The following is a 24859-nucleotide window of genomic DNA, read 5'->3' as shown; positions in this document are numbered from 1 at the left end:
ATTTTGTTTTTTCGCCCCCATCCGACAGACATTCCATCCAATCCAGCTGGCTCTGCTCCCAGCGTACCGGCTGCGGCAGCTGCTGCCAATATGCCGTATCCTATCCAGGTACATGGCATGCCAGCCCAGCCAGGAGTTCCATATCCAGCGTATGTTCCGCCACCGATGCCCCAGAGCTTCAATCCATACGCCACGCTCCCATATCCTGGCAGTAAGTACTGATAATCGATGGAATTTGCATCCCCACTTATGCGAATGCTTTTTATTTGCAGATTGTCAGTATAGCCCCCCGCTATCCACAAGGACCACCACCTGGGCACTATGGCACCTATCCTGGCAGTTATGCTCCCCAACAGCAAGGCGGCTATCCCAACCAGAAGCCACCAGGATGGTAAACCGCATCCCACCCGTATTTATACCCACACTGTGGTTTAACCAAGGCCTCTTCGTTGAGTTCCGGATCGTAGAGAAGCGGCGATTGGTGGTCATGGCATTTAATGCTCTGTGTTTTGTTTCTGTTCCGGCTTTCGTTCGTTTGCTTACAATTGTATCATACATGTTGATGGCTTCTTGGATTTTAATCTCATATATGCAACAAAAATATCACGTATATAGTCTCCGAAAGAACTCTCGTTTCATGCCCGCAATGGTGCGTGGGGCACACATACTGCTGATGAGCAGTCCCAATGTGGAGCTGATCGGCAAACTCTCAGTAGCAGTTCTCGTCTCTGTTTGCAGCCGCTTCGAGTTGGACTCCAGCAAGAGCTTGTATTCCTCCTTGGGCATCACCTCCAGGTGCCGAACGGTGAGACGCACTCTAGCAAGGAGCTTCCTAAATTTGGATTGAGTCAAGTAATCGGTTTCCCACAGCTTCCGTTTGTGCTCCTCGCTCTCGGCATTCTGTACGGCCTGCTGGAACTGGGCAAACAGTTCGCTGGGCGTCGAGGATATGTCCTCCAGTTGATTGGGATTCAGTAGATACTGCTTCGTCTGTTCACTTTCGCCCTTGACAAAGCTCTCGACAATGTGGTTGACCAGAAACTCGTCCAGGGCCAGGTCCATGTCGTCCTTGAGAGGCACCCAGTAGTTGAGACTGAGCGATGTCTCCGTCGCCTCCACATAGTGCCACCAGTGACGGGGCACGATGATCGCTATACTCCAGCAAGCGCGGCAGCTTATCCCGCGCAGGGGCATAGAAGTTGTCCAGACAGTATACGCTAGACTCCCCGCAGCCAAAAGAGATATGTAGACCTTGCAATGAGTACCTGCCACTAACTAAGGGGCACTGCACAGGCAAAAAAGCAGCCAGAATACGCATTGCCATTGCTGGGGGACCATATCCCCTCACATTGAACTATGAAAATCAGGACACTACGGCGATATACATATATATTTTAGGAATTTTGTAAGTTGAAAATAAAAAGTCTTATGTTGATAGAAATATTAATGAAATTAAACGAGGATTCTTCAGAAAAATCCATTTTTTTGGTTCTACTCCATATTGTCTGGCACGTCGTCAAATTCAACCGGCAGTGTCTGGGACCATGAGGCCACCGATGTCTTCGGCGAAAATGGTTCATTGGTCGTTGGGGTCCAGATGAGCTTACGTCGTACATTAGCATGGTGCTTTTCTAGCCGCTTCCTGTTGTTGTACCTGACATACATTCGGCTCCGATCGCTCACTTTGTAGTTGCTTTCCTGATCCCCGGGAAAAAGACTCAAGAGTTCTCTATCCAAATTCCGGCTTTTGCTTATCGACAGTGGAATTTTTTTCATAACGAAATAGTCGGCGATGGTATTTATGGCAATTCTTCTTAGATTCGGAGTCAGGGGCTCCGGTCGGCCCACGCGCTTCAGCACCGCCGTCGCCCCAACTTCCCTTAAAATGACGGCAGCCGTGTTGGTCGCAAAGGGCTGATTCACTTCAGACACTGCACTGTAGTGGTTGGAGGAAGGTGCCGCCATTATAGCCCCAAATACGCTGCTGGGCGCAAACGAGGGGGTATGCGCCTGGATTGGCCGGCACCCCATGGGCATCTTTGGCTTCCCAGTGTTTACAGTCGGTGGAAAGGCGCAAAAGCTGATAAGCGACGAAGTCGGAGCCGGTGCATCCTCACTAGGGGCATCCTCCCAAGGTGCATCCTCCCAAGGTGCATCCTTATTAGGGGCATCCTCCCAAGGTGCATCCTCATTAGGGGCATCCTCCCAAGGTACATCCTCACTGAAGGCATATCCATGGGGGGCATCCTCCACGACACTGCCTGCATTTGACGGCGTCTTCTGCTCCACTTTTGTCCCATTCACTATTGCGGCGTTCCCAGCTTGCTGCGCAGCCGACGAGGGCGACGAGGACGCCTTTGACGGCGTCTTCAGCTCCACTTTTGTCCCATTCACTATTGCAGTGGCGATCCCAGCTTACAGCGCAACAGAAGCCCACGAGGACGCCTTTGACGGCGTCGTCTGCTTGAATCCCCAAGGAGTAACCAAGCTCCTTCTCCGGCGTCGCCAATCTGAAAAAGGTTAATTCAAATAGATTTGATTCGAGTTTTTACCGCCGAAATCGGCCAAACAACTCACCCGTCCATGGTCCCGCTTAGATTTGCTGTGTCCGCGGCGTCGTTTTTCACCATTATGCTTCCTCTTCATCTACGAGCTCGGAAGCAGCACAAAAAGGATTGCAAATTTTCCGTTGCAAATTCTGATCTGACTGCTGCACAGTGGGTGAAGCGGCCCATTTGGTTGCCAAATTACAGCAAACATAGGAAAAACTAGAGATTGACCGTGCTGTCCACTGTGCGCTGTCGCGGTAAGCCATTTTTTACCATTCTTCATCTTCATCTTCGAGCGCTCGGAAGCAGCACAAAAAGGATGGCAAAATTTCCTTTCGTTGCTATGAGAGCGAAAGAGAAGCAAGAGTTCTGATCTACTGCCGCACAGTGGGTCAAGCTTAAACAATTTTCAAATTGCGTTTATACATATATATTTTATATATTACATATATGATATTATATATATTGTTGGAAACAAAACAAAAGACCCATGGAAAGAACGGGACAGGATTGACCGTTTTCGGCCCACTGTGAGCCGCCTCGGGATTTGACCAGACGAACACCTACACTTTGACTGTCGCCATTTCCAACTAGACTGCGACCGCGTTCACTTCAGTCGGGTGTAAAATGAACTTGGAAGAGGTTTTCATACGCCACCCGCTGTTGGCTGCCCGTGGACGCGATGTGCGGCGAGCCATCAGATACGTGGAGCGGCAGTCCCACTTGATAGAGCTGAACTGTGGGCTTATCAACATGGTGTCAAACTTGCAACTTTTCGGGGAGCAGCCTTTTGTCCTCATTTTCGATGAGTTTCATTTCAGGCACGTACCCAACGTAAGTTCCTCTTTAACAGTCTCTTTATATCATATTAAGTAGTATATTTACAGGTGCTCCTCAGCCGCTGGAAATCTTTGGCCATTGCAGCTGCAAATATGGACGGCACAAAATTCAAGTTTCTGTACCTGCAGGTGGTCCCTACAGACGTGCACGTTTTGGGCAGCAATGAGATATATGAAGGACTAAAAGTCGTAGTCACTTCAATTCTCAACCTGGGCTTGGCCCAAAATGTGTGCGGCGTAATATCGGACAGGCGCAGGGCCAATTTGAAGTCGCTGCAGTATGTCGCAAACTATTTCCCGGTCCTGTGGGACGAGGTCCATATGAAGAAGAAATTGGTCACGCGGTATAAAGATACGGTGGATAGATTAGGCAAAATCTACGGAAGCACCTTTGACCGAAACACATGGAAACAGAAGTTTTCAGAAATAACCAGCAGCACGCCCAATGAACTAGAGAAGTTTAATTCAAACGAAGTTTTAAACTTAAAAAAGCTATTGGCGCTGAACTTCGCGAAATCGTCTACACCTCTTAACTTGAGTAGAGTCAATAGCTCCGATCTCGAGCTGCGTGGATTCATCCTCACCTCCCATGTGTACGATATTCTTAAATTTATCCACGTTACAGATGCGGATAAATTCACCGACATACGGGCTGCAATACAATATTTTTCCCGCGTGGTAGGCATTGTAACCTTTATATATAATTAGATAGAGTAAAATATACGTACATATATACATATATATATATAAATCAGGTGATTTTAAATACTAATGATGGGCGGACTATCCGAATCTTAAGGCTAATGTCCCTGTCCAGGACAGTCCCTTCTTAGGAGTTCTTCTGTGACCTCCGTGTAGTTGGAGAGTGCATACTCCCCGTTCTCGTCCGAAGGAAGCCTGGCCAGCCAGGGCATTGTAGTGCCGGCACGCAGGCAACCGACAATTTAGATGGCATAGTCCAGATCCTTGGTGAAGAGAGCGGCGGCAAGGTCGTACTCCGAGTTGTTGGCACGTTCGATGACCCCGTCGAGCTTCTTGAATCGAATCAGCTGCTGGACGGGCCCGAATATCTTCTCGCGGGCAATGGGCATGTTGTCTCGGACATCGGCGAACACCGTTGGCTGGACAAAGTAGCCGGGAAGGCCATCGGGACGGCTACCGCCGGCCACCAGCTTGGCGCCCTGCTGCTTGCCCTGCTGGATCATGCCAAGGATCTTATCCATCTGCTCCTGGTTGATCTGGGGATCCTGCTTGGTGTTCAGATCTAAGGGATTGCCCACGGTCCTCTTCTTGGCACGCTCTGCACTGCGCTCCACGAACTCGTCGTAGATCTTATCCTCCACAAAGGTGCGAGAGCCGGCACAGCAGCACTGGCCCATGTTGAAGAAGAGGCCGAATTGGGCCGTCTCTACGAATAGAGTCAGAAAGGATAATGTTGGGGGACTTTCCGCCCAACTCCAGGGTCACGCGCTTCAGGTTCGTGTGGCCGGATGCCAGTTGGATGAGCCACATTGACTGCTCAGCTGGCTTTAGGAAGATGGTGTTGCCGGTAGCCAGTGTGGGTCTTCTCTGTGGTCGGACTGTTGCTCCGGGGTGGTCTGGGGGGGCCACAAAAGCGCCAACGGGCGCCGCTGGCCGTCTACGGGAAAATCTCCCCCCCCCACAAATCCAATTGAGATGGCACTGCTTCGATAAGTCGCGACAGCTGATCGCTGGTGGTGGCAGTTTCTCAATATCGATTACGTTATTGATTAAAAAATTAATACCGATGGTTTTATATCGATGGTTTACACCGATGATTATAAATCTATCGATATTTGATTATTGTTATTGATTATTTGTAATTCTTACCTTACCTTACCTTTTATACCTTGCGGCCGCACTCTAGCAACATGTAGCAGAGCAACATTTTTAAGCACCTGCAACATTTTAAGGCCCAAGGCCCCAAAACTGCCCGAACCCGCAACACCGTAAGCTCGGTACCGCCGCTCCGCGTCGCAACGTTTTTTGCACGAGTTTTTTCACGTATTTGTTCATTGACAAAAACTCAAGCTGCGCTTGTGTGAGAGTGTGTGTGTGTGTGTGTGTGTGCGTTGTGTGGCGCGCGTTTGTGTAGCCGTACCACTATCTCTGTGTGTGTGAGTGGGGCTTGGTGTGCAGAATAATTTTTGCAAACATTATGTAAATGCGCAAATTAAAGTTCAATCGACACTCAGCTCAGCAATCCGGTCGAGAGGCCAATTTCAAATTCGAGTCCAGATTACCTGGCGTTACATGCTAAAAAATTACAGTTAACAACAAATAAACACAAGCCAACAGAGGGCGAAGGAACAGTACGAGATCCAGAGAAATACCGTTAGTCTAAAAAACAAATATGGCCACGACAGCGGCCGCCATGGCCGCCACCAGTGTCGTCGTTTTGGATCGCGGCAATAACACGACCTGCACCATCAACTTGCATGGTAAGCGCTACGGGAAGGGAAAGCTGTGGCGGGCCAGGCCAGCAAAAAGCCACAATTAATCATAATTAACCAAAAAACACACAACACACAAAAAAGCATCAAGTGGAAAGAACAACAATCAGCGCCGATTCTGCAGAGTAGAGTCGTTGGCGTTATTTTTAGCGCATGATTAGCCAGAACAGAACTCATTTTATAGACTTTCGTTTTATGGGGAGTTCCAGAGTTAAAACCAGTTTTGCCGCCCCCATTGACGTAGTGTAACCCACCGAGATGACCCCTCTAGAGGTTATCAGTTTGTACTGAAAACAACCTTGTCGATGTGCTGCTTTGGTGTTCCGCTCTTGAGAGAACTTTCAATAATCGCCTATCTTATCGGCCAAGATCCGATCCCGGCGATATGCACCGAGAGATAATATATGAAAGCTGTTGGGGTAACGGGGTAGCAGTTGCTCCAGACGATGGGATCAGCTTCAGTTTCAGCCCAGGCAATGGCAGCGCAATGGCTCCTACTCGCAGAAAATTTCGATTAGGCGTTATATATGAATGTATATTTCTCTATATAGTAGACATAGGTGCCTATGCGAGTGTGTACCCAGCGTACTTTCAACAATTACGACTCGCTCTGTCTGGCCTACCCACGTCGTAGTCGTCGTCGTTGTCGTCGTTTGAGCAACAGACAGAGACACAGCACAGCACAGCGGAACCTAGCGACGGTACTGCCCATGAACGATCCGTTGTCGACAAGTTTTTGAGTACGCTTTGGCCAAACTACACTTGTTTGTTTCCTACATCTGGAAATCCGAATCGCCAAAGCTTCGAAGCTGTGCCTCTGGCTTAGCAAATCTCATCAAACATTGGGGGCAGCCCGAAGAGAGTTTTGGGAACAGCGGCCACGCCAACAGCGCCAGCAGCGCCGCCCACGCACCCTTCAAGTGTGCACCCACCAATTGGCCGTAGGCCACATCCACATCCACATCCATGCTACAGCCAGAGCCAAAGCAATGCCAAGCAAGATTTAACTGTACCAGAGCGTATGACTCTGCGGCTGTCTCGCTCGTCTCCAGTCAGTCTCAGTCAGTCCCAGCCAGTTTACTTGCAGGCCAGTTACGAGTACTTCGGGCTTTAAGTGTAAGTGTAAGTGTAAGTGTGAGTCTGGGTATGTGGGTTAGAAGTGTGTGCGTCATGTACTGCGGATGGCTGCCGCTGCTGTTGCTGTAGCTGTAGTTGTTGCCACAGTTGATCCAACTCCGAGTAGTCATTCCATTCATTGATATGCCTCTTAGGACTTTTACCCGATCTGTTATGTGCAGATCAGTCGTCGATCTCGATCTTCTCTTCTTTTCTTAGCATCGAAACTTTCGCAAGTCGATTATAGTCATGTGAATAGTTTACTCCCACAATATCTTTGTTTGAGTCAAGGAAACCGCTAAATAGAGTAAATTTATCCCAGAATAATATTGAATAATAAGAGATAAACTTTTCCCATTTCTTAATATCTTTTTCAGGTGCCACAGTTGTCTCCTGGCGAGTGAACAACCAGGAGCAGTTGTTTGTTAGGTGAGTAGATCCCTCGTTCGCACTCTTTAAGAATCGCATCGCTCATACGCCCGAGTGGTCCGACTTTAAGCTCGAACTTACGCAAGCCCACGGTATGCGCTGGTCATGCAACCAAAAAAGTGATTTGCAAAGTTTCCAACACACACCGCACCGAGAGAGAAAAGGAGAGGAGAACTGGCCACAAAGGACGTGAACGGACAGCGGGAAGGGTGCAAAGTGAGGAAGGGGAGGCGACCGGGAGCAGCCTTAGCCATTCTGTTTGGCGGCAAAATGTTTTTGTATGACACCCAACAAAAAACATGTCGGGACCGAGCGACGGCCCCAAACGTCGAACCAACGAACCGAACCGAACCGAACCAAAACAGAAGGGAACGGAACGGATAGGGAATGCACTGCGATGCCGTCAGCTGCCTTCTCCCTCCTAATCCACCTCCTCCTCCATTATGCGGCCTCTTTTTTCGCACTGTTGCTGCTGCCTACTGCCGGTCTGTATTCTCCCACCGCACTCTCCCAGTCCCCTCGTTCTCGGCCACGTTGTGGCAAAACAATGTGCAAGTTTTTATGAATGGAGTTTTTGGCGCGGCAGAGCTAGATCGATAAATCCCCACTGCAGCTCTGCTCTGCTCTGTCCCCTCTCGTCTCACTTCTCCCTTCCAAGCACTTTTGCAGGCACAGTGGAGCAAACACGTATACTTCCACTCTCAATTACAGTATTCTTGGGCCCACTTTCGTGTTGTGCTTTTTGTTGCTCACACACGCAGCTGCTACTCCCACACACGAACACACGCATCGCACGGACAAGCTTTGGCTTCTCGCTCTCGCTTTTGCTCTCGCTCACTCCTTTCGTGCCCCCCTTCATCGTCTCTTCTGCCACTACTTTTCAACTGTTTTTGTGGTCTCAACACACTCTCAGTCGCATTTGGAAACCCACTAAAAACCCCCGGCATTCGGGGCCATGGCAATGGGAGGATAAAGCTGAAAACTAAATGAATTACAATAGTTGCCTGGTTCTATCAAAGAACATTTAAATAAATTCAACTATTTCAAAAGAAAAGAAAAACATGCCAAACAGAAACTCATAAAAAGCGAAAATACCCCCGTACAGTGATTATCAAAAGTATTTGCAGCCTAAACTACAAACTTGCAATAGAATTACTTTTATGATGCCACTCTGACGAGATTTAACTTGGTAATTAACAAGATGATCTTAAGACAGATCAGAGGAAAAATCGAATAATTAGAGGAATATGTATCAGTTGTTTTTGTCTGGGTATTACCCAAAAAAAAAGGAAGCTTCAAGTGGGATAGCTTTTGCCACTAAAAAATATAAATATATCTTAACATCGAGCGTGAAAGGAAACGAAATATAATAGAATATAAATATTCTCCCAACTTGCGCTTGGTGGAACTATTTTGCCCCTCACTGTACATGCATCGAAACACCGACCGCTCTCTGCGCCAAATCCGCAACTCAAAACTCGAATATTAATGACAATTGCCATGTCAAATGCGTTATACAACAACTGAAGGAGCTCACAAATGATGCACAAAAGCAGAAGCAGAAGCGGAGCTGAACTGAACTGCTTGATGGATGCGCCGGCAAATTAGCTGGGAAGAAAAGCAGATCCAGACTCGACTCCGGGCAACGTCGTCGTCGTCAGCATCAGCAGCCAGGGGAAAAACAAGAAGAAAAAAAACATGAAAAAAGGGGCAAGGAGCATTTTGCCAGACACTTTTTTCTGCTAATAGCATTTCTGAATTTCTGAATGTCTGTCTCGGGCCCGGGCCGGGCGCTGTCTGCTAGCGTTTTTATGGCTGAAATATTTTCGAGTAGCTCTTACCGAATTAATCGACTCTTCCTTCTCCGTCCTCTTTTCCTTGCAGTAAGCTAGCCTCGTTCGACGGCAAGAAGGCGATACGTGGCGGGATTCCCTTTGTCTTTCGTAAGTTCGAAAGGTAACAGGAGCGGTCCTGCGCTGGCCTGTCCTCTCATAAGCATACCCCTAAGCATTTCCCTTGATCTTGCAGCCCAGTTTGGTGCTTGGTCCTTTGGGCCGCAACATGGATTCGCCAGAATCACGCGATGGCATCTGGAGAGGGCGCCGGATAGGCTGCACAACGGCGACGTCGAGGCCATATTCTCGCTGATGGACAACGAGTTCACGCGCTCCATCTGGAACTATCAGTAGGTGGTCGCTACCTCCAAGACAGTCATGTTTGATCTGACTCTGATCTCCTTATAACGTACGAGTAGGTTTCGCATCACATACCGCCTCATTCTGCGCGAGAAGGAGCTCCACTTCCACATTGGCGTCTACAACCCGAGCAAGGAGCTGAGCTTCTCCTTCAACATGCTGCTGCACACTTACTTGAAGGTGCCCGATGTGCGCCGCTGCCAGATCACGGGCCTGCACGGCTGCCACTTTATCGACAAGACGCGAGAGAACGCCTTGTACCAGGAAGGTCGCGAGGTCGTCACTGTCAACGAGTGGACCGATCGAATCTACCAGCACACGCCGCAGGAGCACGTCATCACCAACGTGGTCTCCGGCCGCAAGATGAGACTGCACAAGTACAATTTCCCCGACACGGGTGAGTCGATTTGAGGGGGAGAAATCGATGAAATTATTTCTACTATAACCTTTACAATATTTCTCGCAGTCATCTGGAATCCCTGGATTGACCGATCGCGCGAGATGAGCGACTTTGGCGATGACGAGTTCCCCAACATGCTCTGCGTGGAGGCAGGCAATGTAACCTCTCCCGTGATCCTGCTGCCGGGAACAGCTTTCGAAGCCAGCCAGATCCTTCAGGTAGAGCAATCGGTGGCATGTTTAACCTGAATCCTGAATCCTAAATCCCATCCCCTAACGTACAGCAATTCAAGTGTCCCTATGATATAATTAATGCACCCAAGAAATCCAAAAAGAAGTCCAAGTCCCGCTCATAGCCAGTCACCGTACTTGCCTCCACCTCCTTATGACAAACGAAATTGTTTACTTTGCTTGCGCAGATCATCATCGAAGGGAACGTCAGTCGCAAAACCAAAAGGAATCGCTAGCGTTTAAAGAATCGGAACCCCATGAGGTAAACCGATTCGCAACAAGCTTAAAGCGCACTTTTTCACGGAGATCCTCCCCTCCCCAAAGGTGGAGTACAAGGAAATAGAAGCAGGAGCTGAAGGAGGCAGACGCAGCGGGAGACACAGAACACAGTTTGGTTGTTCCCGCATGGAATTTATAATCGAACCTATGTCTTAAGTAATCGTAAATCCTTCACTAGCAATATGTGTTGTGCAAAGAAATCGAAAGGAAAGTAATTCTTACCCGTAGCTTAATCGTAGTTTTTACATCCTTACTTGCCTACTTGGAACTGACTTCACATCTTTCGTAAATGGGAAGCCTCAAGGAGATTCTGTATTCCCAGCTCTAAAATAAATGTACATTCCTTTGGCTATGCTGGGCGTCGCCTTATATGTTTTTAGCCTGAGATATTTTGCGTCCTAGAAATGTATACCTTTGAACTAAACTAAAAGGTTAGTCTATGCTTTAGGGAATTATACAAGATATAAGTTGTTGGCGATGATTCAGTTCACCCTCGTATAGTTGATGGTACATATATTCTTGCCACGGTTACGGCACGAGTAAATGGGATATGGATAGTTGGGTTTCATAAATTTCATATGAAATGACTTAAGAACGTCTATTATTCTCCAATTGTATTCTGATATGGCTTCACGCTCTCCGAAAGCCCCACTAATTAGGAAATTGCATTAACTAAAGTTAAACTAATGTGTCGGCTTCCACTTGATAAACTTGTATACGGTTGAATATAGATAACGTACTTTTATTTTTAAGTTCAATCTGTGTAAAATACTAATAGCAATTATCTATGCCAATTTATAAAATAAACCAACTATAAATTTATGTATGTACATCCATGTCGTTAAGACTATTTGTTAAGTAACTAAGCTTTTTTACTAGCTGTAGCGAAATGTTTCAATTAAAATGGCCGAGGCAGCCGAACAATAGCGATGTGTTGGACAGTACGATAAAGAAGATAAAGGAATGAAAAGAACGGTACAGCCACTAGCCATACCATACAATATATAGCACTATATTTGATCTTATGCGTTTTCTCATTTTAAGCGCTACAACGCTCTCATACTCGTACTCCATGGATTTCTATTAGAGTAAATCTCTGATCCAAGACATAGCAAATAGGAAATGCAACTGTGGTATCCAATCCAACGTCCGCCCAAGTGAGAGATGGCTACACTTAAGCTTAGTTTATTTGATTTAGTTTCTTTTATATCGTTTCGTTTCGTTTGCTTAGATTAGATTCTTTACATACATGTATAAATTAGGCATTTCTAGAACGTATCCTAAACGCAATGCTCTCGCGAATTGAGCCACCTGCCTCCGGGGAGACACACTTAGCATCCTGTCGTCTCAGTAGTTGGCTACTCAATGGGCTTCGTATGTGTTGTGTGGTGCCTTTGGAAGCTGGGACGAGAAGGGGAAACGTTAGCACACTTTACACGGTAGCGGGGTTCGGGGGCAGCTGTCGAGGGACGAGACTTGTTCAGTTTCTCTATAAATATGTTCATGATCGAATGATATTGCAGGAATAGTTTGGTGCACAGCGTTCTGAGAGGGGGCTCCAGGAGTCGATCCAGGAGAGACCCTCCTTAGTCGATCTTCACAGCCCCATAGATCCTCAGGATGAAAACATAGGCAGCGAAGAATCCAATCGAGCCGGTCAGCAACCAGAAAGTGAGCACCATGAGACCTGTTTGACGGAAAAGTAGCCGTTTAGCAAACATTTATTTATCAGAATTCGTACGCGCCACTCACCTGTGTAGCCCAAGTAGAGAAGCGTGGGTATGAACTCTGTGATCTCCAGCTTGGTGAAGAAGTAGAATATGCTATAGAAGAGCACGTAGACGGCCGAGCCGCCCGACACAATGAAGCTGCGCCACCACCAGCGATAGTCCTGCATTAGAAGTATTTAGAATCAATCAAATGAACGATTAATCAAAATCTTACCTCGCCGCACAGCTGGAAATAAGTCATGACTATGGAGATCTGGGCACAGCTAACAACTAGAATGCAAAACACAAGGAACAGAAAGCCAAACAGGTAGTAGAACTGATTCTGCCAAATGGCCGTGAACACAAAGAAGAGTTCGATGAAGACAGCTCCAAACGGGAGTATCCCAGCCATCAGAGTGCTGCAGAGTGCCAGAGGAGAAGCAGAAGAGGGGTAAGTAAAGAACAGTGAAATAGTCGGAAAATTCTCAACCTCACCTCAGAATTGCATTCATGTACCAGTGTTGGGCGGGCACCTGGCGGGGTATCATGTTGGTGCGTACTGGATGCTGGTACGGCTGCTTGCGGTAGCCAAAGTAAAAGCCAAGGTAGACCAGAGGAACCGAAATGCCGAACCACAGCAACAGCAGAGAGATCATAGTGGTGAAGGGCACAGCGCCACTCGACGACTTGTCCCAAATGAAGAAATTCAAGAAGAATCCGGTGCTGCAAGATAGTTGTTAATGGATGATAGGTAAATATGAATATTCCATAGTTTGAAACTCACCCAAAAACGATGCCCGGGTAGAGAGTGGCTGTGAGGAAAGCTGCTCGCTTCCATTCGCGACCCTTCATCGTCTTGTATAGACGTGCCGCATAGAAGCCGGCAATGGTGCCCATGAAGACGTACATAAAGATGCCCGAGGTCATTAGAGCGCCGCGTGAGGAAGGCGAGAGCATGCCCAGCATGGCAAAGAAAATGGTGATCAGGGCCATGAAGAATATTTGTATGCCGCTGCCAATGATAGCGGAAAACAGGCGGGTGTTCTTGGGCGGACGAAACACGTCGCCATGCACCAGCTTCCAGCCAGTCTCCTCCAGGGTATCCTCGATGTTGTCGTCCGTGTTGTAGCGGGCAATGTCACGACGCAAGGTGCGGATCATGATCATGGTGAGAATGCCGGAGAGAAAGAACACCACAACGAGAGAGTTGATAATGCTGAACCAATGGATCTGGACGTCGCGCATGCCCAGATATATGTCCCAGCGAGAGGCCCAGCTGACCTTGGACTCCTTCCATTCGACGGAGTACGTGAAGTAGAGCTGCGTCTCGCCCGACGGATTCACCAGCTGCGGCCGGGCGCTGTCTGGAAAGTTGCAGGTGTCGCCGTGGAACTTGAGCTCCTTGTGGTTAACGGAAACCGTCTCTACCTCGAAGCCGACCACGCGATACTTGCCCTTCGAGTGCATGTGGTAGGACAGAATGAATTTGAGGTGGTTGTTGATGTAGATGTTCTCCCCATCCACCTGGCCCAGTCGATAGCCATGCTCGTAGGTCACCTCGGACGGATTGTTAACGTTGACGATCCTGGTGGCCACCGGTAGGTTGTCCACCAGGAGATGAACAAAGTACTCGTGCTGGATTCGCTCCGCCACCAGGGCCGAGTCCTCTTTGCTCCAGTTGAGCGGTCTGTCCTTCTGATTGCACAGCAGTCGGCAGTTGATCTGCTGGTTCATCCTCAGTTCGTAGGGAGTATTTACGATGCGGTCCCCCCTCAGCACCTCTCCAAGGTTCTCGGACTTAAAGATGAACGTGCCGTTTTTCGGATTGCAAAATCTCAGCGAATAGTACTGATAAGGCAGCTGGGTGCGACTGCTGGTCATTTTCACGGCCTTCACATCGATTTTTTGATCCTGGACAAACTCAACCGGCGCCACGCCGGGAACATAGAAGCAATCCACAACTCCACACCCAAGGATCGCCAGCACGCAGCACAGCAGCAACCATGGCCTAGCCACAGCCACAGCCACGTACTGCAAACGAAAAAATTCATCCAAATTGTATTATTTATATTTGTTCTGGTTGCGTGTCCCTTTGCCTACGTCGCAGCCAGTCGTCGCAGTCGTCGGCATTGGGTAAACGTTTCAGAGACACTGTGCCGCTGCACTCACCTGCATGGTTGGATGCGGTTGAATTTACTATCAAAATTACCACTAAATGAAGTTGTGAATTAAATGTACAAGATATTTTGTATATTTTTTGCCTCCTTCGCTGGCAAATCTTCAGACGTTCAGTGTGGCACAGTTTCCACTGATACAGTGCTGGAAACGTAATCAAATAACCCAGAAAACAAACGCTCGCAAATGATTTCACATGAGTCATTTGCGAGACTTTATCCGACAAAACGCTCGCACCTGTCTCTGAAAAAGATAGAAAATGATATGGGCGAAATATGAGACTTGTAATCAAATGATAAAGTCTGAAAATTTCAAGTTTATATTGAAAAGTTCCTTATAGCCATATGAGATTAGAATTTGCTAACTCCACAGCGAAGACACAGACAAAACGGAAGTTTAGTATGCGTAGTCAGTCGAAGAACTGAGACGAGACACTATTTGTAACAAAATTATGTTTTCCACCAGACAGTTAAGTTTAGTCATATATTTAACGGCTCGCGTTTTAATTGTTAGACACTCGCATGCGAGTGTTTAGCGATACATAATGTGTCATTCATGTTTAGATCACTTGCGACCCGTCGCCAAAGTCGCGTGCATTGGTTTTTGTGGGTAATCGAGGCACGGTCACACCTACGTCACGATAACGATAGCCCGTCGCGACTTGCGATAGGCAAAAAACGCAGCTAAAAAAACCTCAAATAATGTGTCTCAAATAGCATTTAAACTGTGAAAATATCTCATAGCTATTAGCTCTTTTTAGTTTTCGAATAATTGCAACGAACAGTTTACCCCCACGCGCTCCCCTATCTACCCAGTTGCTTCATTTTGCATTGTTCTCCACCCACCCCATTGTTGTTGCTGTTCTGTTGTTGTTGTTCCACTTGTGCAAGGACAAGTGCCGTCCTTAAAAAGGCGCAACAATTTACCCCGCGCGCAACAAGGTGCCCAGACCTGGTTCGAGGGTTGAGTCGAAAGAAAATCAATAAATAGTAACGAAAAAGTGCATGCAAGAGTGTTGCTGTTGCTGCTGCTTCTGTTACTAACGTTGTTTGAGTATGTGTGGGCATGCGTGCATATGTGTGTGTGTGTGTGTGTGTGTATTGTATACTAAACTTTCTTTTTCTAGGGCCGCCACTGACTACCAAACAAAACCCAACACTAGCCCTACTATTATGGACAACGCAGGCGACGACAGCGACAACGATGTGGTCACCGATTTCCTAAACTCCAACTGCAGCGAGACTGAGCCCAGGACTGCGTCCCTGATCAATGGTGGCTCAGCGGCGCGCGTTACTGTAGAAAGCCAAAACTACTGTATACCTGTTATCAACGCTCCTGTTCCTGTTTCTGTCCCAGTGGCAGTTGCAGTTCTACCTCTGGCGCCAACTTCGGCACCTGCTCCTGCTCCTGCCTCTCTCAATAATAACAACACCAGCAGCAACAACAATATCCACAATATGATTCCCATTATCAATGTAACGCCGCACAGCCCAGCCCTGGCCTCGAAGTACAACAATATATTCGAGGACACCCTCAGCCAGCTGCAGAACATCCGCGAATCGGTGGTGCAGATGAAGAATTCGTCCTCCAGCGGCCATCACATGCAGGAGGGCCTCGCCAATCATGGCCTGCTCAGTGCCGCCATTCTCAGCGCCTCGTTGCCTGACCTCAGTGGCAGTGGCCCTAGTGGCAGCAATGCCTCCTCCCACTATGCCATGTGGTCCTCCACGGCGCCCCAACAGTGTCTGCTGCTGCACACGGATCGGCGAAAGTCATGGACGGCTGTGGACGATGCCAGTGCTGGCGGGGATTGCACCAACAAGAGCGTTAGCCTCTCGAGCCTGGACAGCGAAGAGCAGGAGACGATTCGCGTCACCGAGCAGCGGCGTCGCTCAGCACGAAACAGCACTGGAGGTAGATATAACAATAAATTTTTCACACTAAAAGACTGCCTGGCTGCCTGACTGATACATAAACACACAGAAGAGCCATAAAGGTGGAAAACCAATTATAAACTATGCAAATGTGTGGGTGTGGTTCCCCCCGATACGATACGGCTTAAACCAAACCGAAGTTATAGCCGAATAATGAATAGATAAGTTAGAGTATTTTTCTGCTGAATGGATATGCCCTGTGATCCGCTGTGTAGGGGCAGGTCAAGTTAGTTTCCATTTCGATAAGGAATTCCACAAAAGCCCCTTATCTCGGCGAAGTAGCACCTGTAGCACCTCTACTGGCACTGCCATTGGCACATAGCCAAAGCAGTCCAGACTACCGATTAATAACTACCACTACCACTGCCGCTGCCAACTTATCTCTGATTACTTACTCTCCTCCGTTTCGGTTTCGGTTTTGGTTACAGGCATTTCCACCCACTCCCTGAACGAGGCGGAACTGGCCCGCGACTTTGAGCGGATAGCGGCAAAGAGGAGTCTGGCCACGGAGATCATCAGTCGGATCCCCTTGCAGAAGAGCATCTCGACGTCCTCGATCATAGCTAAGGAGGACATCAAAGCCTTGGCCCGCCACCTGACAGACAGCGAGGATGAGAATCAAAGCCTGCTGCGCTCCCATGCCAAGATCGAGGTCTACGACAACGTAGAGAAGCGACCCAAACGCGGATCCCTCTTCTTCCGCAAGAAGAAACCCAAGGCCAAGACGAAGTCTCTGGTTGGGGGACAGCTGAGCGCCTGCGACTTGTGTGGGGCGAACATCACGCTGTCCCAGATCAAGGAGCATCACCTGGAGTGCAAGTCGAGGAGGATGGCCGCGGGGGGCCAGGACTACTACGACGGGCCGGATGCGACCACCTTCAGCAATCCGGAGGACCAGCCGCTGATAAGGTCTGAGCTGCAGTTCCTCAACGAACCGCCCATCGAAGCCCAGGACCTGGGAGCCGATCCTGCTCTGGGCATTGTCCTGAAAGAGCACGACTCATGGACTCCTGGGGTGCCCAAGGAGCTGCTCAAGACGCTCAAGGAGCTGCAGATCAAGCGACAGGAGCACATCTACGAATTCATCATGACCGAGAAGCACCACTGCCAGACCCTGATCGTCATGCAGAAGGTGTTTGTGGAGAGCCTGGAGCGGCACTTTCCCGCGCTCAACCTCAACAGCATGTTCCCGCGCCTGCAGCAGCTCACCGACCTGCACACCTGCTTCCTGCGCCACCTGCGCCAGAAGCAGCGGGAGCAGCCCGTCGTCGACAGCATCGCGGACATTCTGCTGGACTTCTTCTCGCTGGAGCAGGCCCAATGCCTGCGGCTGGCCTACGGCGAGTTCTGCGCCAACCACCGCAGTGCCCTCGAGCAGTTCAAGCTCTGCCTGACGGAGCCCAGTTTCGCCGAGTGGTACAAGCACTGCCTGCAGAATCCGCTGCTCAAAAAGAAGGGCATTCCCGAGTGCATTCTGTTCGTGACTCAGCGCCTCACCAAGTACCCGCTGCTGATCGAGCCGCTGCTGAAGAGTGCTCGCGATAACAAGCTGGAGACGGACAAGCTACAGCATGCCCTGAACCTGGTCAAGTCGCTCCTCGTGGACGTGGATGCCTGCGTGGCGGAGAAGGAGCTGCGCGAGCGACAGCTGGAGATCTATGGGCGTGTGGACGCCAAGTCGTTCTCCATATACAAGAACAAGCCCTTTCGCAAGGCGGAGCTGGGCGTGGCGTCGCGACGACGCCTGAAGTTCGATGGCCTGGCCACCCTCATGCAGGGCAGGGCCAAGACGCAGCTGGTCCTGGTGGTGGTGCTCACCGACTGCCTGTGCTTCCTCAGCGAGAATTCGGGCCACAACAAGTACAGCTTCTTCACGCCCGAGCACAAGGCCGGGGTAGTGCCGCTGCAGAAGCTACTGATCCGCGAGAAGGCCGGCACCGAGTCGCGGGGCATCTACATCATCAGCTCCAACCCGGACTTCCCCGAGATGTACGAACTGAAGGTGCAGACCCCGAAGGACAAGAACGCCTGGATCCAGAGCATACGCCAGGCCGTTTTAGATTGCCCGGCCACGGACATCATCGAGGCCGAGGACCTCACTGCCGAGGAGAAGCTGAGGATCGGCGTCAACAAGCGGGAGACCATCGAGAAGATGCGACAGAAGGACATCGAGCAGGCCCTCCTGCTCGAGGATAAGATGATGCTGCAGCTCAATCTGCTCAAGGAGCAGCATCCGTTCGGGGACGTGACCGGCTCCTCCAACGGCAGCGCCGCCAACTTCCTGGCCGCCCTCGGCTCGTACAAGGATCTGGTCAGCGCAGACTGCGACACGGGCGAGCTCTGGCGCCGGGTCCTGAACACTGTGCAGGATATCAGCCAGCTGGCGTCCACCATCTACACGGCGGCCACGGGTCTGCCCGTCTCCCGCACCCTCAGCAGCGTTGGCGAGAAGCAAAGCGACCAATACGCCTCCCCGACGCTGCCCAAGCGGGCAGAGACGTTCGCTGGTTTCGATGAGAAGCGGGGCAAGCTGGGATCGAAGCTGGTGCTGACGCCACGACTCCAGGAGCTAGAGGAGACCAAGCGGGAGACCAAGAACACAGCGAGTGCAGGTGCAGTGCAAGTGGCGGAGGAGCCACTGGAGAGCAACTACGCCGTGCTGCAGGTGTCGCATCATCTGCACACCCTGCTCTGCATCATCTCGCAGCAGATGACCAGCATCCAGAGCCTCCAGCTGCAGCTGGCCCTGTACCGGGAGAGTCCCAGGACCAGCGCCTACACGCACAAGGACCAGCTGGAAGAGCTGCGCAACCTGCAGGACAAGCTGCAGGAGGAAAAGACCGCCTGGCAGCGTCAGAAGTTGCAACAGCAGGAGGAGCTGACCGAAATGAGGGCCCAGCAGCTCCAGTTGCAGCAGGAGATCAAGGCCGAGCAGGAGGATGTGCGCCAGCAGCGGGAGCAGCTCTACCGCAAGATGGAGCTGCTCTCTAGCCAGGGTCTTCTGCTCTCTCCCAGCACCCCGCTGCCGCCCATGCCGGTGGCCTCTACTCCTGCTCCGCTGGGAGACGACAGCCACGAGACGGACAACGGCCTGGGCGTGAGCGTGGCGATCGGAACCCCCAGCCTGGTCGGAACCGCGGACCGAAGAAAGGAGAAGTGGCTGAGCGGCTCCTCCAGCTGCAAGACCCCCCCAGTCAATCTCCTCAGCGCCAACAATGCACCCAAGGCCAATTCGGGTCTGGTCAAGCAGAAGCTGCCCATGAAGCTCTCCTCGCTCTCTTCCGCTGGCAGCTCTCGCGTCGATAAGTCCGCCAGCTTCAACAACAGCTCCTCAGCCTCGCCAGCCCCCTCTGCCGGAAGCGTGCAGCAAATCTTCCCCCTCAAGTTGGCCGATAAGCGGCAAGCGGCGGCGGCGGCGGCGGCCACTCCCACTCCCACTGCAACGACTTTGGTGCCGCAGCACTCGCGCACTGGCAGCTCTCCGGCGATTATACAGCAGACAACGACAGGCACAGCCACAGCCACAGCCACACCCCCCACTGCGGTCGTGACTAGAGCAGAGTCCGCCCACTACAGCCAGAGGACGCCGACGAGCAGTCGAACGGGTGTGGGACGCACAGGGGGACACGCGGGGACGGGCACGGCTCCGCGAGCCAAGCCCGAGGAGGAGGAGATCTATTTCTGACACCAGTTCACGCCAGAAGTCGAAATCTAAGGTCAAAGATGTCCTAACCTATATATAAATGTGTAGCACGTTCTGCGTTCCAATCCGATAGCTTCTATAAATGTGTGTGTCTCCCAGCTGTTGTCCCCTACATATCCTGGCCAAGGCTGAGGAATGTATAGTCTTAGTGATCTTATTGTACTTAATAGTATTATATTCTTCGCATCCTTCCAGCGCATCTCAAATTGTTCAGTAATGTAGCTTAACTATTTATTACCTTACGTTTATTTATATACATGTACTCTTCGGAAAACAACATACATCGTGCATGTGTGTGTATAGCCTTACGAATTTCAAATGTTTTCCACTCAAAGAACTGTCTTTCAATGTCTACGACATGCGCGCAGGCGAGCCCTGAAGTCTGAGCCCTGTGCAGCATCCCTCTCCCAAAAGTATATATAACCTTAATGAATTACAAAGCATTCCATTTGAAACTCCAAGCTATTTTCATTCAGTTTTCTGTTTGCTTAAACTACGATACACAATGTACATAAATACAATTCTCTCTGTGTGTGTATTTTACATATCCGTATCCGTATCCCTATCCCTATATCATGTTATATATATATATATATATATACATATATATGTATGCATCTGAATGTATGGACAACTGAAGCTTGTAACCAATTATGGAGGATCGATCCTTCTGATCCCTCACACCTTTGCAATATTTTAAGCTCGCTCCAATAAATGTTTAAAAACACTAAACCATCCTGTCACATATCGAAGTCCTTTTTGCGGGGGCACTTGTTGCGTGTGTGCCCCTCCTGGCGGCACAGACCGCAGCGTCGGGATTGATTGACCGTTTTATCGGGGACAGGCGGCTTGCCTTGGGGCTTACGATTGTCCGTGCCCCAGGAAGATGTTCTGCTGGATGCTGGTGGAATCATTTTTGATGAGTAATGAGATTTATTCATTGGAAGTTCTGACTTACCTCGGCTCTCATCTTCATCGCCCCACTTGAAGAAACCGCAGGACTTTTCCCGTGTGGGACAGGCGTAGAACGGCCTGCCCTGATTGGGTCCTTCACTGCGCACTGTGAGTCTGCTGGCCAGCTGGCCGCAGTTGCACTTGGAGCGTATGTGGGTGCCTCGAAGGGAGCTCTGTTGACTATTGGGCAGCGTGGCCACACGATTCGTGTTCCACGACGATCCAGTTGTGATGCTCTTGGCACTGTCGAAGGAAGAGCTTTTTGCCGATGTGGATGGTTGCTCCTCCGCCCACTGAAAGAACTGGCACTCATTGGGCTTGGGACACTTGTAGAAATGTCGTCCCTGGTTGGGTCCTTCGCGTCGCACGGTATGCTGTCGGGCTGGCTGATGGCACCCGCTGCAGATCACTGCGGGAACAGCGGCCGGAGTACCCCATTCAGCGCTGTCCCTTCTCGCCCGCTTGGCTGCCGGTTTCGGAGGAGGCGTGGGAGCGGCAGCCGCTTGTTCTCGAGTGCCCCACAGCATGGGCTTCTCGTCTAATGCATACTGCTTGCTTATCCAGGAGGACAGACTCGTGTCCAGCTCATCGGCCACATTGCTATTCCCTCGCGAGTTTCCTGTTTCCCTGTTCATCAATGCCTCGAATTCCGCGTCATCGTCGGCAGCAAACGCGGCGGCTATGTCATCATCGAGTTTGATAGCTCCGGTCGTCGTGGAATGCCTGTTCCCCTGGACATAGCCCGACTCAACGATGTCCACGGCCGCCACCATGGCCTCCTCGAAGCCATCGTTGCTGTCGAAGAATCCATCCATGCCTGCACCGTCCGGGTTGCTGGCACTGCTGAAATAGTTGCGAATGCTTCCAGTGGTCTTTGTGGCTTTTTTTGCCTTGGGTTCGGGGGCTGACTTCTTGTTTTTGGCTGGTGCTTTGGCGGTAGAAGATCCATCTCCTGGGCCGTTTCCTCTCCCAGCGCCAGCATTTGAGGGATTACTACCTCCTCCAGGACCTCTTCTCCCAGGGCCTCCGCCACCGGGTCCACCACCACCTCCGGGGCCTCCGCCTCCAGGGCCACCACCTCCACCTCCTGCCGCTCCTACAATACGGCCCACACGTTTCACCGAATCTAAATTAATGTTGAACGTGGTCCGGAAGAGGCCGTCGCAGGGCAAGCAGGTCTTGTACCATCCATGGGGCGTATTGAAGACACCCCGGTAGTAGGGCGTGCTCAAGCGGAACTTGAGCATGCGGTGGCCAGCTCCACAAGTGGGGCAGCATTCGTCCAGCACCGAGACCTCCTTGCACTCCTCCGGCAGCCAGACGACGTTCTTGCAGTCGGGAAAGTTGTTGCAGCCGATGTACCAGCCCTGCTGGTTCTTCTTGGGTTTGAGGGCCAGCGGGGCCTCATCGCATTTGGGGCACTGGAAGAGCGTCTGCATTGTGAGCTGATTGTGGCCGACTGCTGGCTGGCCTGGAGGGGTGGCCGCTGGTGCCTCGTTGATGCGTGCGGATATCTTGGCGTCCATGGCCGTGATCTTGTCAGTGATCTGCTGATAGGAGAGCTTGTACTTGGCTATCTGCTCGGTGAGCACGAGCTGCGGGTCCTTCTGGCCCAAGCAGATGAGCTTCAGATCGGCCTCGAACTCGGCGCGCAGCTGGGGCTTGGCCAGGGCCAGCTCCATGGCGTCGTAGCCCTCGTACAGACCCATGCCAATGACACCCGGCACCAGAGCGCCCTTGTCCAGCACCCCAATGTATCCGCGCTCCTTGATGGTGTTGATGTGCTCGGCGTGCGTGGCGTCCGTACCAATGCCGTGCTTCTCCATCAGCGCTATGAGATCCGCCTCGGTCAGCAGGGGTGGAGCAGTGGTCGCTCCCTCGTGCAACGACACCTCCGTGGGCTCGAAACGCTGGTCCCGCTCGTAGTGGTGGATCCTTTTGGCACTCCACTTGTCGTACACGTACACGTCCAGATAGTTGCGCTCGTGGATTGCCAGTCCGTTGGCGGTGAACTTCTCCCCCGCGATGTCTATGTTCACGACAGTCTCTGAGCCGACGGCGTCCTTGCTGACGCAGGCGAGAAAGTGCCGCACAACCAGCTCGTAGACGCGCGCCTCGTTTCCCTGAAGATCTGCAGGGGAAATGTGGATGCAGAATGAACGACTCTTCTGAACAGAAAAATTCTGTTGATTTACTCACTGTCCGCACTCTTGGTGGGGTGTATGGGGGGATGGGCCTGATCCGATTTGCTGCCGTTACGCGGGTTTGGGCCCCAGTCCAGCACGCGCCGCGCAAAGGCTCCCCAGTCGCTGTGGCCTGCCTGCAGCTGCACGAGCGGGGCCAGCTCGAACTCCTTGGAGAACTGGTTCGTCTCTGTGCGGGGGTAGCTGATGAAGCCCTTGCTGTACAGCTTCTCTGCTATGGTCATGGTCTCCTTGGCCGACAGCTTGAGCTTCCTCGAGCCGAGCTTCTCCATTTCTACAGTGTCCAGGGGCGTGGGCCGCCACTTGTGCTTCGGCTTGACTGTGACACTCTCGACGGTGGCCCGGGGCTCTGGCTCCGACAGGCAGAGCAGGAGATAGTTCTCGCAGGCCTCCTTGTCGAACAGACGATTTCGCGCCCAGTTAAATTCGACAGTGAGGTCCTCGATGGTGTGGAGAACTATATTGAATAAAGATGAGAAAAAGCCTTCGAAGAAGTGAATGCACCTACCTCTGATTTTCCAAAAGGGCTCGGAGACAAACGCCTCTATTTCCTTGTACCGCTCTGCGACGAACCCCAGCGTGGGAATCTGGCAGCTTCCGTACGAAATCAGCTTGTCCGCTATCTTCTCGGGGAACAGCCGTTGCAGACGCATGGTCTGAAAGCGAGTTATGGCCGCACCAGTGCGCAAATCCAGCTCAGTCCGTACATCTACGGCATCGCTCTGCCGCTTGTCCGGCTGGCCAAGCTGCTGCAAGGCTCGCCGCACTGCAATAGTCGTAATCTCCGAAAAGCTGGCTCTATAAATAGTTAAATTCGGCTTTATGGCTCGACACACACTGATTATCTCATAGCCAATGTTCTCGCCCTCGCGATCGCAATCCGTCCAAATGATAAGCCCCTGGCAACCACGAACCTCGCGTTCCAGGGTTTTCTTGATAGGCAGATAGCTCTCACCCACGGACTTTCGCACGGGTGCATCAAACAAGGAGCCCGGGTCCACGACGCGCCAGTTCCGGTAGGACACCTGAAACTCTAGCTGCATCAGGTGCCCCGACACCGAAGTCATGACCATTTTGGCATTCTGACCGCGCACTGGTGCCTCAAAGTCGTAGATCTTGTTGTACACGGAATAACCTTCGCGCTGTAAGCATAGTATTTGTATAAATATATCCAAACCCTAATATTGGCTACTTACCCGATTTGCGGCCCCATTCGAGAGCAGGCCGGCAATCGTCTTGGCCGCATCGTTCTTCTCGGCTACGTTTAGAAATTTCATTTCTATTGTTTGCTTAGCGTAGTAACGAGAATTTTTGGCGTACCGGGCAGTGCGTAAACATTTTAAAACCGCTGTCATTCAATAATAATAAGAAAACAAACCAAACACATTTAATCGCGCCCACCAAAATGTTAGTTAATGTACATGTTAACTACACGATAACTACAAATGTGCTACATATTCACTACATATTTACAAATGTAATTATCGACAGAGACACCTGTCGGGAATTGATAAAATACTGGAAAATATTAGAAAATACTCAAAAATACTATACAAAATAAAGGATGGCGGAAAATAATACTGGATGAAAAGTCTTCTTGAGATGAAGCCGTATACTTAAGACAAAACGAGGAGGAACGTTGTGAGTTGCTGCGGACACCGCAACTCTA

The 24859-nt window shown here is 50.6% G+C and overlaps 7 protein-coding genes and 1 pseudogene across 13 annotated transcripts; 3 read left to right on the top strand and 5 right to left on the bottom strand.

The window, feature by feature from the left end:
* Positions 1 to 603: 603 nt before the first annotated feature.
* Positions 604 to 1194, bottom strand: LOC117183960 (uncharacterized). Its single transcript, XM_033379693.1, has one exon. The coding sequence runs from the start codon at positions 1192 to 1194 to the stop codon at positions 604 to 606; it is 591 nt and encodes a 196-aa protein (XP_033235584.1).
* A 67-nt stretch (positions 1195 to 1261) lies between these two features.
* Positions 1262 to 2687, bottom strand: LOC6902510 (uncharacterized). Of its 2 annotated transcripts, none has more exons than XM_015181084.2 (2): positions 2578 to 2687; positions 1262 to 2510 (listed from the first exon to the last, which is right to left on the bottom strand). In XM_015181084.2, the coding sequence occupies exon 2, from the start codon at positions 2035 to 2037 to the stop codon at positions 1492 to 1494; it is 546 nt and encodes a 181-aa protein (XP_015036570.2). In that variant the 5' UTR covers positions 2038 to 2510; positions 2578 to 2687; the 3' UTR covers positions 1262 to 1491. The 2 variants fall into 2 exon arrangements, with proteins under 2 accessions (XP_015036570.2, XP_033235425.1); XM_033379534.1 differs by having other exon boundaries at positions 2167 to 2510.
* A 403-nt stretch (positions 2688 to 3090) lies between these two features.
* On the top strand, positions 3091 to 4023 carry LOC26534223 (uncharacterized). The gene is made up of 3 exons (XM_033379692.1): positions 3091 to 3383; positions 3437 to 3981; positions 4014 to 4023. Exons 1-3 carry the CDS (start codon positions 3177 to 3179, stop codon positions 4021 to 4023), a joined length of 762 nt encoding a protein of 253 aa, XP_033235583.1. The 5' UTR covers positions 3091 to 3176.
* A 30-nt stretch (positions 4024 to 4053) lies between these two features.
* LOC117183932 (aldehyde dehydrogenase, mitochondrial-like) lies at positions 4054 to 5067 on the bottom strand (annotated as a pseudogene).
* A 265-nt stretch (positions 5068 to 5332) lies between these two features.
* Positions 5333 to 11337, top strand: LOC4816407 (glucose-6-phosphate 1-epimerase). Of its 6 annotated transcripts, none has more exons than XM_033380956.1 (8): positions 5333 to 5850; positions 7356 to 7407; positions 9292 to 9363; positions 9416 to 9592; positions 9662 to 9999; positions 10069 to 10220; positions 10421 to 10494; positions 10557 to 11337. In XM_033380956.1, the coding sequence occupies exons 1-7, from the start codon at positions 5763 to 5765 to the stop codon at positions 10466 to 10468; spliced, it is 927 nt and encodes a 308-aa protein (XP_033236847.1). In that variant the 5' UTR covers positions 5333 to 5762; the 3' UTR covers positions 10469 to 10494; positions 10557 to 11337. The 6 variants fall into 6 exon arrangements, 5 of the variants coding, with proteins under 5 accessions (XP_033236847.1, XP_001356251.2, XP_033236846.1 ...); XR_004469553.1 differs by having other exon boundaries at positions 5334 to 5850; positions 10286 to 10494; XM_001356215.4 differs by having other exon boundaries at positions 5334 to 5850; positions 9292 to 9350; positions 9436 to 9592; positions 10421 to 11337.
* Positions 11338 to 11647: 310 nt separating this feature from the next.
* TM9SF4 (transmembrane 9 superfamily protein member 4) lies at positions 11648 to 14541 on the bottom strand. Its single transcript, XM_001356216.4, has 6 exons — positions 14390 to 14541; positions 13005 to 14251; positions 12716 to 12943; positions 12456 to 12639; positions 12264 to 12402; positions 11648 to 12198 (listed from the first exon to the last, which is right to left on the bottom strand). Exons 1-6 carry the CDS (start codon positions 14393 to 14395, stop codon positions 12098 to 12100), a joined length of 1905 nt encoding a protein of 634 aa, XP_001356252.2. The 5' UTR covers positions 14396 to 14541; the 3' UTR covers positions 11648 to 12097.
* Positions 14542 to 14969: 428 nt separating this feature from the next.
* cyst (rho guanine nucleotide exchange factor 18 cysts) lies at positions 14970 to 20764 on the top strand. The gene is made up of 3 exons (XM_001356217.4): positions 14970 to 15448; positions 15522 to 16309; positions 16758 to 20764. Exons 2-3 carry the CDS (start codon positions 15568 to 15570, stop codon positions 20012 to 20014), a joined length of 3999 nt encoding a protein of 1332 aa, XP_001356253.4. The 5' UTR covers positions 14970 to 15448; positions 15522 to 15567; the 3' UTR covers positions 20015 to 20764.
* Top3alpha (topoisomerase 3-alpha) lies at positions 20481 to 24630 on the bottom strand. Its single transcript, XM_001356218.4, has 5 exons — positions 24387 to 24630; positions 23699 to 24332; positions 23186 to 23647; positions 20991 to 23117; positions 20481 to 20933 (listed from the first exon to the last, which is right to left on the bottom strand). The coding sequence occupies exons 1-5, from the start codon at positions 24543 to 24545 to the stop codon at positions 20773 to 20775; spliced, it is 3543 nt and encodes a 1180-aa protein (XP_001356254.4). The 5' UTR covers positions 24546 to 24630; the 3' UTR covers positions 20481 to 20772.
* Between the last annotated feature and the right edge of the window lie 229 nt (positions 24631 to 24859).

This window comes from Drosophila pseudoobscura, chromosome 4 (genome assembly GCF_009870125.1).
Source record: "Drosophila pseudoobscura strain MV-25-SWS-2005 chromosome 4, UCI_Dpse_MV25, whole genome shotgun sequence".
NCBI classification, from domain to species: Eukaryota; Metazoa; Arthropoda; class Insecta; order Diptera; family Drosophilidae; genus Drosophila; species Drosophila pseudoobscura.
This window is presented reverse-complemented; position numbering and strand designations above follow the sequence as displayed.

What these genes read in the sequence shown, in the direction of transcription:
- LOC117183960 (XM_033379693.1), bottom strand. Translation starts at nt 1,194, where the DNA reads ATGCCCCTGCGCGGGATAAGCTGCCGCGCTTGCTGGAGTATAGCGATC.
- LOC6902510 (XM_015181084.2), bottom strand. Translation starts at nt 2,037, where the DNA reads ATGCCCATGGGGTGCCGGCCAATCCAGGCGCATACCCCCTCGTTTGCG.
- LOC26534223 (XM_033379692.1), top strand. Translation starts at nt 3,177, where the DNA reads ATGAACTTGGAAGAGGTTTTCATACGCCACCCGCTGTTGGCTGCCCGT. An exon ending in ATTTCAGGCACGTACCCAAC is followed by an intron (nt 3,384 to 3,436) that starts GTAAGTTCCTCT and finishes GTATATTTACAG; the next exon opens with GTGCTCCTCAGCCGCTGGAA.
- LOC4816407 (XM_033380954.1), top strand. Translation starts at nt 5,763, where the DNA reads ATGGCCACGACAGCGGCCGCCATGGCCGCCACCAGTGTCGTCGTTTTG. An exon ending in CTGCACCATCAACTTGCATG is followed by an intron (nt 5,851 to 7,355) that starts GTAAGCGCTACG and finishes TATCTTTTTCAG; the next exon opens with GTGCCACAGTTGTCTCCTGG. An exon ending in CGCTCCATCTGGAACTATCA is followed by an intron (nt 9,593 to 9,661) that starts GTAGGTGGTCGC and finishes ACGTACGAGTAG; the next exon opens with GTTTCGCATCACATACCGCC.
- TM9SF4 (XM_001356216.4), bottom strand. An exon ending in TACATGAATGCAATTCTGAG is followed by an intron (nt 12,640 to 12,715) that starts GTGAGGTTGAGA and finishes GGCACTCTGCAG; the next exon opens with CACTCTGATGGCTGGGATAC. An exon ending in ATTTCCAGCTGTGCGGCGAG is followed by an intron (nt 12,403 to 12,455) that starts GTAAGATTTTGA and finishes CTTCTAATGCAG; the next exon opens with GACTATCGCTGGTGGTGGCG.
- cyst (XM_001356217.4), top strand. Translation starts at nt 15,568, where the DNA reads ATGGACAACGCAGGCGACGACAGCGACAACGATGTGGTCACCGATTTC. An exon ending in AGCACGAAACAGCACTGGAG is followed by an intron (nt 16,310 to 16,757) that starts GTAGATATAACA and finishes TTTTGGTTACAG; the next exon opens with GCATTTCCACCCACTCCCTG.
- Top3alpha (XM_001356218.4), bottom strand. Translation starts at nt 24,545, where the DNA reads ATGACAGCGGTTTTAAAATGTTTACGCACTGCCCGGTACGCCAAAAAT. An exon ending in CCCCACCAAGAGTGCGGACA is followed by an intron (nt 23,118 to 23,185) that starts GTGAGTAAATCA and finishes TTTCCCCTGCAG; the next exon opens with ATCTTCAGGGAAACGAGGCG. An exon ending in CGATGAAGATGAGAGCCGAG is followed by an intron (nt 20,934 to 20,990) that starts GTAAGTCAGAAC and finishes TGATTCCACCAG; the next exon opens with CATCCAGCAGAACATCTTCC.